Source organism: Ovis aries, chromosome 8, assembly GCF_016772045.2.
Source record: "Ovis aries strain OAR_USU_Benz2616 breed Rambouillet chromosome 8, ARS-UI_Ramb_v3.0, whole genome shotgun sequence".
In the NCBI taxonomy this organism is placed as follows: Eukaryota; Metazoa; Chordata; class Mammalia; order Artiodactyla; family Bovidae; genus Ovis; species Ovis aries.
In genome coordinates this window covers 6,072,436-6,084,947 of record NC_056061.1, presented here as the reverse complement: position 1 = coordinate 6,084,947, position 12,512 = coordinate 6,072,436, and the positions used below count along the sequence as shown (strand labels likewise).

Below are 12,512 nucleotides of genomic sequence, written 5' to 3'. Positions count from 1 at the left end.
TCACTGTGGTTAAAAGCTATGTCTTAACTCTTTTAGATTTCACTGTAGATTATGCTGAAAGCTGTTGTATTGCATGGATATCTAGCTTATCAAGGGCGAGGGGGCAGACCTTTAAGTTAAAAACCAAAATATAAAACAAGGCCTTTCCTGAGCACCAGGGTCCAGCAATATAATACCTTCCACTGACATCATGGCCCGCGGTGCTGATGCAGAGCCTCGGAAGCCAGTGGGATTACAGACTACAAAAACATCACCATTTCCTGTCCCATTAAAACACCAATACTGAGTTTAGGAGGAAAAGGTCCATTTTGCTGTAAATTGAGAAAACAAGGACATGTTAGTACAATGTATCAAAGCCTGAAGTGAAATGTTTTATATCCTGAAAATTTAGGAGCTATGCAAGCTGATATATTTGGGGAGCAAATTTATGGTGGTCAGAAGATAAAGGAAAACAACCCCTGCTTTTCAAGCTCAATTTCCTTTTTTCATTTGAGAGGTTATGTCCAACGACCAGTCTTCCGGAATTGAAGTGATTATAATTTCAGTTTATGACCTTGATGGAAAGGGCCAGATTCGGTATGGTCCAGGACACCTGGAGGGACTGTCGAAACAAGTGTTTTTCTCCATGGGGGGTGGGGGGGGGGGGGGAGTGGAGGAGGTACACTGGGCAGTGTTTTCTATTTAAAAACCATGCTCCCTGCTGCCAGGAGAGAGGTATAATTTTTTCCTATCTCCATGAGAGAGAAATATTTGCCCTAAGATAGCTTTAGAAAAACCACAGGTTTAAACTTCCCCGGTGTCTCTTTGTACCCATCTCAGGTCCTTAGGGAGCAGCCAGGCTGAGGGCTTGTGTGGAGGGGCCTGGGGCCACAGGGCAGGGAGGGCACTGCTTCCAGGAGTGGGGAGAAACACACAAAGCAAGAAAAAAAAGGTCGCCTGGTGGGCCCTTTAGCTAATAAGGTCTGTGAAAGATCTTGAACTTTGGGAGCTAACAGTATACCTTGTGGGCTTCCCAGGTGGCGCTAGTGGTAAAGAACCCGCCTGCCAGTGCAGGAGATAAAAGAGACACAGGTTCGATCCCTGGATCAGGAAGATCCCCTGGAGGAGGGCGCAGCAACCCACTCCAGTATTCTTGCCTGGAGAATTCCACGAACAGAGGAGTCTGGTGGGCTACAGTCCATAGGGTCACAAAGAGTTGGACACGGCTGAAGTGACTGAGCGCGCACACACAGCGAGCATTGCATCATTATCATTGTGTTCCTAACAACAGACGCTAGGGAGCCCAGGGTCTGGGTGGCCAGGAGATTCTGTTCACCTTGAACTGGCCTCGGAAGAGAAAAGTAGGAAGATGCTCAAGCTCAGACAGGCATTTGAAACCCACATCAGAGGTGGGAGAATTTGGAACTGGTTTTGGAATACTTCATGGGCGGCTCTCTCCATTCCCACATGGGCTTCGCCTGTGACGGTGCTAGGATTTCTAGACTGTTTGGAAGGCCGGTGTGAACCAAATTCACAGAGTCATTTGGCCGAGGGCCTGAGTCGTTCCTCTTGCTGCATTGCTGTGATAAAAGGAAATAAAGAGACATCAGAAGCTTAAACGTGTTCCCAGAGACTTATTCTGGCCCAGGGAATGGTGAATTGACTTCCAGATCTCACCTGTCGTCGACTTGAGAACCCAGGATGAAACTAGTCATGAAATGCGGAGGTCTTTTCGCTGGTGTTGAAAATAGGACATTATTTCCTTTTGAAATGAACATCATAGTCAAAATGGACTGTTGTCTTTGGCGGTCTTGTTGCTGTTTCTTTTGGTGCTAAGGGTTGTCTTTTTCAGTATTTGTATAACTTCATTTATCTTTGCAGAAACCTGCTCCCCCCAAACCTGAACCTAAACCAAGAAAAACATCTGCTAAGGTAAGAGGTGCTCCCTCCCCCGCTTTGGCTTTTTCAACAGTGAATGAATTATAATTCCATATCCCAGAGTCATCCAAGGAAAGATCACATTTAATGATTCAGGCTCAGTGCCTGGACCAGAAAACTCACCCGAGCTGGAGACAGGCTTTCTCAAAAAGCAGAGAGCACAGTTCTTACACTTTGCTGGGAGTCTGTTTTCCGTTTGGTCCGTGCGGCAGAGGGAGTCAGAGCACATGCTGCTCTGAGAAGCCTCACGTCCAAGGTGGAGTTTGGTAGCTGCCTCATGAGACACACAGTTCAGATGGTTCTCTGGAACAGTGAGCCTGGGCCTGCTGCCAACAGCTGGTGGAGGACTTGTGGGGGCTTCTGGCTTCCTAGAACTGGTCTTAGGAGGCCAGTCTGCTGACTAATAATTAATCAATACTACCAAATAATTAAGGCTTGCTTGGTAGCTCAGACGGTAAAGAGTCTGCCTGCACTGCAGGTAAGTGTCGGTAAAAGGCGCTCAGTCGTGTCTGACTCTTTGTGACCCCATGGACTATGGAATTCTTCAGCCCAGAATATGGAGTGGGTAGCCTTTCCCTTCTCCAAGGGATCTTCCCAACCCAGGGATCGAACCCAGGCCCCCTGCATTGCAGGTGGATTCTTTACCAGCTGTGCCACCAGGGAAGCAGGAGACCTGGGTTTGATCCCTGGGTCAGGAAGATTCCCCTGGAGAAGGAAATGGCAGCCCACTCCAGCATTCTTGCCTGGAGAATCCCATGGACAGAGGAGCCTGGCAGGCAACACCCCACGGGGTCATATAGAGTCAGACATGCCTGAGCGCCTAACACACACAGTAATAATAACAAGACACAGCAAATAATGAATACAAGCAAACAGCTACATAGCCCTTGTCCTGTGTGCGTGTGTGGTCAGTCGCTTCAGTCATGTCCAGCTCTTTGTGACCCCATGAACTGTAGCCTGCCAGACTCCTCTGTCCATGGGGATTCTCCAGGCAAGAATACTGGAGTGGGTGGCCATTTCCTTCTCCAAGGGATCCTCCCGACCCAGGGGTTGAATCCATATTCACCTCCAGCTCCTGCATTGCAGGCAGATGCTTTACCCACTAAGCCACCTGGAAAGCCTCTTGTCCTATGTCAGACCCTCATCCTATGCATGGGCCTCCCTGGTGGCTCAGCAGGTAAAGAATCCCCTTGCAATGCAAGAGGCCTGGGTTGGGAAGATGCCCTGGAGAAGGGAAAGGCTACCCGCTCCAGTATTCTGGCCTGGAGAATTCCATGGACTGTGTAGTCCATGGGGTCACAAAGAGTCAGACATGACTGAGTGCCTTTCTCTTTCATCTTATGGATAGACACTCACATCAGTCCTACTAAGGTAGGGATACATTGCAGAATTATCGGGGGTAGGAAGTGTACCCCCAAACGGCCTTTCTTTACTTTGCCTTTCAGAGCGTCACCCCTTGTTGTGTGTGCATTGTTTGAAATGATGTGTATTGAGGTGTGAAAAGGCGATTGTGAAATGGAACTCATTTTTGTGGCTTTGGTCTCTTTTTGGGGGGGGTTCCACGCCTCATGGCCTGTGGGATCTGGAATCTTAGTTCCCAAACCAGGGATGGAGCCTGGGCCCCCTGCTTTGGGAGCACATTAGAGTCTTAACCACTGGACCACCAGGGCAGTCCCAGCTTGGTCTTAAAATTGGGGTTTTTTCTTCCTCTGGGGCTTCCTTCTCAGGGGCTCTCCCAGCTTTTAGCCCCAGGTCCTCACGTGCAGTGGTTCCTCTCACTGGGTCTGCCCTGACTTCACTGTGTCCCCCTGCAGCTGCTCTCCCCACGTCAGGACCGCTTCCCACTGCATCGAGAGAGGATGCTCACCAGACACACACTTGAGGAGAGGTCAAAGTCCGGTGGATTTCCTGAGTTGCCTGTTACATTTTCACGGGAGCCTCCATGTAACCCACTCAAAGCTCAGCAGAACCGGGTTCCCTTTTTCCCCTGAGAGCCACCCCTCCCCCTTGTTTGTGCTTCCCCTTGCGTTTGGATGGAGGCTGGCTGAGTTGACGCAGCCTCCCACCCTGTCTCACACACCCTGTCTCCCTGTGCTTTGATCCTCTGTTAGAAAGAACCGGCAGCAAAGGTTAGCAAAGGTGTTAAAGGGAAGAAGGAGGAGAAGCAGGACGCTGGAAAGGAAGGCCCCGCAGCACCGTCTGAAAATGGTGACACTAAAGCTGAAGAGGTACTTTCCCCAGACGCCTCCCGCTGATGAATCAGTGTCATGAAAGCAGTCGCTGGACCCTTCAGCCAGTGGCCGCCCGTTCATAATGTGTCTCTTTACTGCCCATAATGTGATTGCAGATCCGCATCTCTCGCTCAACTGTTAATGTCTCAGCCTCCAGAGGTACCCCACCCGGCACACTGTCAGTAAAGGGGCAGATTGAAACAGTGAGAGTTAAGGGTACAGTAGACAGTTCTGCACGTTTGCAGTGACTAGCATCAGATAGCAGTGTGGTGTTCTTTTTCTTTAATCGTGAACCGCGGGAGCCCCGCAGGCGAAGCTTTTGTGGTCGTTTGCAAAGCAGAAAGCAGCAAATGCAGCCAAGTGTTTGTGTCATATATCCCTGCCTTGTCTGTTTTTACACCCAGAGTTGAACTTGGTTTTGCAGTAGAGCCGCTAAAAGCAGACGTTCCAAACTGTGCATGTTGCTGCTCGGGTGGAGTCTTCTTTGGCTTATGGTAGTTTTAATAGTAACTCTGTCTTTTTTGTCTTCCTTTCTTTTTTTCACAGGCACAGAAAACTGAATCTGTAGCTAACGAGGGAGAATGAATGGTCATGAAAATTGGGGTTGATTTTATGTACCTCTTGGGACAACTTTTAAAAGCTATTTTTACCGAGTATTTTGTAAATGCTAATTTTTTAGGACTCTACTAGTTGGCATACAAAAATATATAAGGATGGACGTTTTACCTTCTCATAGTCGTGCTTTTTGGGAATTTCCATCATCCTTGAGTAAAATAAATACCAGTTTAATATTGGAAGCTGTCTATAAAATTGATTTCAGTATTCCATGCTCTCGCTTTAAAATTTTAGTCCTGTGCATTCTGTGGTGCTTTTACTGTGCGTATTTGAATTTTTTCATGCCGTTTTTCTAGAGCAATAATCAGTGGTGCTTTTGTACCTAGGTTTTATGTGATTTTAATGAAACATGGATAGTTGTGGCCACCTGCTGATTATTTGTGGTTTAAAATAAAAGGTTTTCCTGCCTGCAAAATACCTGCCTTAGTAGTGTCTTTGCTAAATTTAGGCATTGTTTCGTTTTCTTGTTGCAGAAGATGGAAAGAATTTGTACAGTCTGTCCCATGCTGGTCCCTCTAATAATTCATATAGGGTTGTTTCTTAGTTTTCTGGCCTTTAAAAATGTTATTTTAATAGAATCATCTATGAGTGCCAGTGTAGAATTATTTCTAATATCCTTAATACCAGAAGTGGCCAGCAATATTCAACTATATAATAACACTTAATGCAACATTATTTTGTTGAAATCCTTATAAATAGAATGGCATTCTGCTAAACCAGAACTAGTGAAAAACTGTAAACTCAGCCTCATCCTTGAAAATGTTCCCACTTTCAAAAAAAACTAAGTCGTGCTGTGTTGTGCTAAGTCCCTTCAGTCGTGTCCAGCTCTGTGACCCTAGGGACAGTAGCCCACCGGGCTCCTCTGTCCCTATGGATTCTCCAGGCAAGAACACTGGAATGGGTTGTCATTTTCTGCTCCAGGGGATCTTCCTAACCCAGGAATGGAACCCACGTCACTTAGATATCCTGCATTGACAGGCAGGCTGTTTACCACTAGTGCCACCTGGGAAGCCAGTACTAAGTTACGTTCATGTTAAAATACTTCCCCATTCATTGAGAATTTCACAGTTTTGGACGCTCTTTACCCAAGTGGCCACTTCTGGGAAAGGAGTTAAACGTGATCTTTTGAATAGCATCTGTCTTAGTCTGTTCAAGCTGCTGCAACAAAATACCACTGACTGGGTGGCTTATAAACAGCAGAAATTTCTTTCTCACAGTTCTGGAGGCTGGAAGTCAGATCAAGTGCCAGAAGGATTGAGTGAGGCCCCCCACAGATCTGAGACTTCTCCCTGTGTCCACACATGGGGCAGGGTGCTGGGGATCTCTCTTTTATAAGCACTGATGCCATTCACAGGGGCTCCAGCCTCATGAATTAAGCCTCCCCTCCTACTACCAGCATCTTTGAGAGTTGAAACTTCAGCATAGGAACTTGAGGGGACACAGGCATTCAGGCCATAGCAATGTCTTTTTGTTTCTGGAAGGACAGAGGTGCAGAAGAGCTGTTTTCTAAATGCAAATTTGTTTGTTTGCATTCCTAAGAAGTTGGGTAACTGCATGAACACCTCCAGAAAGGCTGAAATCTGCGGATTCCTCTTGGATTAAGAAATGGAGAATAGTTATTGCCTGGGCTGCTCTGGGACTCTTGCACAAAGGCTGTTGTTCCTAGGGCCCTCCATGCTTTTCTCTTATCAACAAAAACAAGCTCCCTCCTCCAAGGTATAATTTCAGGACTCAGAATTTACACCTGTGTCATTGTCCCAAGTTTGGCATTAATCTCCTGCAGGTAGGAACCGTATTATATGGAGGATAATCTCATGTATAGTTTCTTTGGTTTCTGATTATGAAATGTACCTTGGCTGATGAGTGTCAGATATGCCAAGAACTTTTACCCCAAAGGAAAATAGCTGGTATCCTATGATCACTTGACAAAAATATTTTCATCATGCAGTTAATACGCAGTTGAAGTGCATTTCTGGCTAGCTTCCAGGTCCAAAGTGAAGTAGAAACTTCACAGGTTGACATTTAATTTCTAAAGTGCTGCTGGTGATCTTTCTTTAAAAAAAGATTACAAAGATACATAAAGTCAGACTCCTCCTTTTTCCCCTTCATATCTCCCAGAGATAATCACTGTCCCATGATTTTCTCTATTTTACTGTATGTGCATATATAAGCACTTGTGTGTGCTTGTGTGCATACGTGCATATAATTTTAAAAGAAGGAATCATACTATGCATTCTATTTGGAATTGAATTCAACCAATAAATTGTATTGGGTATAAAGATTATCTCTAACAGTGCAGTATCGCCAGTAGTACTGCAGTAAACATTCTTGTACACAAAGTTTTGCCTACTTACATATTTCAACTCAAGTAATTTCCTAGGAGTGGAACGTCTGAATCAAAGGGAATATACATTCGATGTTCTCGCTGTGGCCAAAAAAATGGTCCCTGTCCACTTCCATCAACAGGGTATAAATGCCATTTCTTCCTGCATTTGTCAACACCCTTATTTTGGTCAGTCTCATGAATGAAACATATGCTGTACTGTTTTAGTTTTTTAATTTATTACCAGTAAAACTGAGCTTTTCCTATGTTTAGTGTCGCTTTAATTTCGTCTATGAATTGTGATGTTTTTCTCTGAGGGAATCAGTGTGTTTTAAGTCCTTATTTGCCGTGGCCACTGCTGTCGTTACTTTTTATTTAAACACAGAGATCAGGGTTCTGTAGGCCCCTGGTTTACGTCTCTTAAAGTTCTGGGTATTATTACTGCCACGTTGACAAAGCAAGGGAATACTGTCGAGCAGACAGCTACCCAAATAGGAAGCCCGCATTGCTCCCCAAGAACTTGACCAAAGGATGTGCTGCCAAGGGTATGAGTGCGCTGCCAGCAAATGCAACGAAGGTTTGGGAATCCCATCCACTGCCACATTGCTTACCCCTTCAGTGAATGGACCCAAGTTAGAAAAATGTGTGTTGTCCAAAATACTTGTCTGCTTGTGTTCTGCTGTGCTGTGCTCAGTTGTGTCCAGCTCTTTGCGACCCCATGGACTCTGACAAGCCTCCCCTGTCCATGGGAGTTCCCAGGAAAGAACACTGGAGTGGGTCACCAGTTCCTACTCCAGGGAAAATGGCAACCCATTTTCCCAGGCAAGAGTACTGGAGCAGGTTGCCATTTCCCGATCAAGGTATTGAACCTCTGTCTCTTGCATCTCCTGCATTGGCAGGCGGATTCTTTACCACTGAACCACCTGGAAAGCCCACTTGTCTGCCTCACCTGCTGGAAAATCATAACTCTTTGGATCTACAGTGACTTTGAGTCAAATGGCATGGCCTTATGGTTGAGCAGTGCACTGCTTATTCAGCCGTAAGTGGTAATCCTAAAACTCTCCCTGAGGCCGGCCCGTGGATTGTGGTGGAGTAAGAGTGGGCTCTGAGAAGTAAGTGGCTCTGTAATTCCCATTTTTATGTTCTGTGAAAAGACCGTGTGAACTGAAAAGATACATCAGCCTGACAGGTGAGCTGTTCTATAACATCTTTGGTGGACATTAAAATGATTAAGTTTGAAACAGGTTTACAAAACGAAAGTTTTTTTCCCTCTCCTCAAATTTTAGGAGATGTTTTTCTCAGCTAGAGGTACAAATGCTGTCCTTCAGGTTTCCAATCCCAGCAGATAGAAGGAGGCCATCGCAATTTTTAGCTGTCACCTATGCTCATGTATCTCTTTGAATGCCTCTCTTAATTGTGAGCTCTGAACTTTTATTATTTTTTATCATTTTATCCAGGACACTGATATAAAATATCTTGTAATAATTATAATGATTAAGATAATAATCATAAGTAGCCACAATTTATTTACTACCTTGTAATAAGCACTTTTCATAAAGTAATTTGGGAGAAAATTTGTGAATTCTTTAAATATATTAATATGATGCTGCTATGCCTCAGTAAAAATGAGCCTTTTTTTCCAGTGCCAAGTAGAGGTTCAGGCTCTTTTAAAACTGCAAAGGGAATTTGGGATTATACATCTCTCCCTTGTATGAGAAGAGAAAGTGAAAGCCGATTTTAGGATTATATTTATGAGTAAGCTTCATGACCTTGGTTAGGCAGCAGTTTCTTAACTATGAGATCTAAAGCACAGCAGCCAAATAAAAAACTAGATAAATTGTACATCAAAATTTAAACCGTCAAGAAAGTAAAGGTACAATCCACAGAATGGGTGAATATTTTTACAAATAATATATCTGATAAGGACCTATTATCCAGAACATATAATAAAAATTTAAAACCCAACAATAAACAATTTTAAAAATTTTAAATGAGCAGAGGATTTGAATAGACACTTCTCCAGGTTGTATCAATAGCCAATATTTAAATGAAGGAGTGCTCAAAATAATTAGGGAAATGCAAGTGAAACTCATAAGGAGACTATACTTTACAGTCACTAGGATAACTTTAAAAACTGAAGATAAGTGTTGGAGAGCACCTGGTGAAACTGAAGCCTCCATTTGTTGCTGGTGGGAATGGAAAATGGTGCAGCATCTTTGGGGAACAGTTTGGAAGCTCCTCAGAAAATGAGAGAGTTACCAAATGACCCAGGAGTTCTATATATACCCAAGAAAACTGAAAACATATTCACTCAAAAACTGATGCATGATATGTTTATAGCAGTATTTTTTATTTTCCCCAAAGTGGAAGCCGTGTAGATGTCCATTCACTGATGAGTGAATGAGCAAAATGTGCCTCATGGTGGAATATTATTCAACCACATAAAAGGATGAAGTTCTGATACATACTTTCCCAAGGATGAACCTTGAAAACATCCTGCTCAGTGAAAGAAGGCTGTCACAAAAAACAATTATACGATTTCATGCATGCAAAATGTCCCGAACTGACAAATTTATAACGACAGAAAATAGACTCATGGTAGTGGGAGGGGAGAGTGGGAACTGACTGATAGTGGAAACAGTTTCCTTTGGGGAAGATATTGAAACGGTTCTGGAATTTAAAAATGGTTGTACATCCTTGTAACTATACTAAAATCCACTGACTGTACACCATTAAAAATGACATTTATGAGGCTACTGAAAGCACGGAACTTCAGGAGGTCACCATTGCTCACCTGTGTTAAGCCAGCCAGGTCATTTAACTTCTGCTTCTCAGCTTCTCATCCCTAAAATAGAATATCTGTTCAACAAAGCTGTTAGTGGTGAATGAGGTAGTTACTATGAAATCACGTAATGCAGTGCCTAAAATGCAGTGGATTTTCCATAAATGCCAACTGAATGGAAATTGGATGAATACAAATGGGCCTTGTAGGTGTGGGCTGGTGCATACATCAGGTATGTCTGTCATAGGTGTGCAAAAGGAAAAACTATGCTTCATATCAAAGGCAATATAATATAGTGGTTAAACTTGTAAACTCTGAAACCAGACTCCCTAGGTTCAAGTCCTGTCTTTATTTCTTACTCTCCATATAACCATGGACAGGTTACTTAGTCTCTATACTCTGCATATCTTAAGAGTTCCTGTCTATAAAAGAGAATAAAAATAGTACACTTGATTGGGTGTTAAAAGTGTGAAATGATATAAAATGGAGATGTTCAGGAAGTATGAGTCAAACCATGCAGCAGGTGAGATGTTAGTCCCTGGGGACCAGTGACCATTGTCTCTTTCACCTTTTCGACATATGGTTAAGGCAGAGTAAATACTTGTTGGACTCAGTGTGGTCTTCAGTAAACAAGATCCAAGCTCAGGATTTTATCGTTGCTCTATGTGTCTCCAAATTAAGCTAATTGGACAGTGTAACCCAAACATATGAACCACAATTCAGGCTCATATTCCTTGGAATTAATGAAAAAATTAAATCATCTTTATTTTGTGTGAAAGTCACTCAGTTGTGACCCCATGGACTATACAGTCCACGGAATTCTCCAGGCCAGAATACCAGAGTAGGTAGCCTTTCCCTTCTCCAGGAGATCTTCCCAACCCAAGGATAGAACCCAGGTCTCCCGCATTGCAGGTGGATTCTTTACCAGCTGAGCCACCAGGGAAGCCCAAGAATACTGGAGTGGGTAGCCTATCTCTTCTCCAGCAGATCTTCCCGACCTAGGAATTGAACTGGGGTCTCCTGAGTTGCAGGCGGGTTGTTTGTATTTAAACTAAAGCCTTTTAAAATCCAGTTTGGGGCTTCCCAGGTGACACTAATGGTAAAGAACCTGTCTGCCAATGCAGGAGACATAGGAGACGTGGGTTCAATCTCTGGGATGGGGAGATTCCCCAGGAGGAGGGCATGGCAACCCACTCCAATGTTCTTGCCTGGAGAGTCCCATGGACAGAGGAGCCTGGCAGGCAACAGTCCATGGGGTTGCAAAGAGTCAGACACGACTGAAGCAACTTAGCATGCACCCACACAGACACATCATAACTTAAGGAACATCTTTTTTGGTTGTGGTACTAGTCTTGGGACAATACTAGTTTGACCTGTGTGCTCACATTTTCTTTTTTAATTTAGACCCAACTTCACTTTTCTACAAAAATTACACCATGTTCGTTCTGTGTAGTATCTTTCTAGATTACAAATTGCTTAACAGTTTAACAGAAAATATTCACATAGAGATAAATACACCTAGACCTAGGTTGCGGAGAAGGCGATGGCAACCCACTCCAGTGTTTTTGCCTGGAGAATCCTAGGGACGGGGGAGGCTGGTGGGCTGCCGTCTATGGGGTCGCACAGAGTCGGACACGACTGAAGTGACTTAGCAGCAGCAGCAGCAGCAGGCCTAGGTTGATGGGTCTCACTGAGTTGCTTGAAGCCAGGTTATCAACTCTGAAAACGGGAAGAACCCCTGAGATCATCTTACTCCCTTCCAAGGAGGTTTAAATCCCCTTTACAACATGACAAAGAGTTTCTTAGACTTTTGAGTTCCTTCATTCTTGACATTATCACTCAAACAGCTCTGTTACAAAGTACTTTCTTATTGTTGAGCAAAGAACTGTATCCTTGTGGGTACCTGCTCAGTGGCTTCAGTTGTCTGACTGCAATACTTTGGATTGTAGCCCACCAGGCTCCTCTGTCCGTGGGATTCTCTAGGCAAAAACACTGGAGTGAGTTGCCATGCCCTTCTCCAGGGGATCTTCCTGACCCAAAGATCGAACCCACCTCCTTTAAGTCTCCTGCCTTGCAGGCGGATTCTTTACCCACTGAGCCACCTGCCCTATCCTTGAACCTGCCAGCTATTAATGTCAGGTCTCCCAGGACCAGGGACGTATAGAACTAACATTCTTCATCCAGTGACCCTTCAAGTGTCTGAAGACACCTGTTACGTCCCCCTGGAAACACTTTGGTTTCTCAAACTCCTCTATAAAGATAGGAGGAAAGATCTCTTTTTAAGATATAATTGTACTTAAATTAGTCTCATAAATTCACACTGATTGAGAAATGAGAGCAGAACATTTTTAAAACAATCACATTAGGCCTAACTGTATGAAATGCCTATCCTATTTTCTCTTTGGACCTTCAGAAACAGGGATTTCACATGATTCAACTGATCCTTTTCCTCAGTCTTTCTCCTTTGTGGAAATTTGATTTAGTGTGTCTTCTGTGAATAAGTATGTTTTCAGGACAAAGGACATATCAGGGTTGCACCAAAGTCTGTCTTCCACATTCATCTATTCATCAAAAACATACTGAACATCTAAACGCTGGGCATTTTGCAAGGTATTAGGGATGCAGTATTGAGAAGGTCATTGTC

The 12,512-nt window shown here is 44.0% G+C and overlaps 1 protein-coding gene across 5 annotated transcripts in view; it reads left to right on the top strand.

Moving 5' to 3' along the window:
• HMGN3 (high mobility group nucleosomal binding domain 3) overlaps window positions 1-5,178 on the top strand; it is a 34,431-nt gene extending 29,253 nt beyond the window's left edge. Inside the window, exons 4-7 of one of the 5 annotated variants that reach the window (XM_042253160.1) lie at window positions 1,861-1,911; window positions 4,029-4,145; window positions 4,265-4,307; window positions 4,695-5,178. In XM_042253160.1, coding sequence (XP_042109094.1) covers window positions 1,861-1,911; window positions 4,029-4,145; window positions 4,265-4,307; window positions 4,695-4,708 — 225 coding nt within the window. In that variant the 3' untranslated portion in view covers window positions 4,709-5,178. Of the gene's footprint in view, window positions 1-1,860; window positions 1,912-3,731 lie in introns of all 5 variants that reach the window. The other 4 variants (XM_012182432.4, XM_004011117.5, XM_012182430.5 and 1 more) reach the window with 4 other exon arrangements.
• The last annotated feature ends 7,334 nt before the right edge of the window (window positions 5,179-12,512 follow it).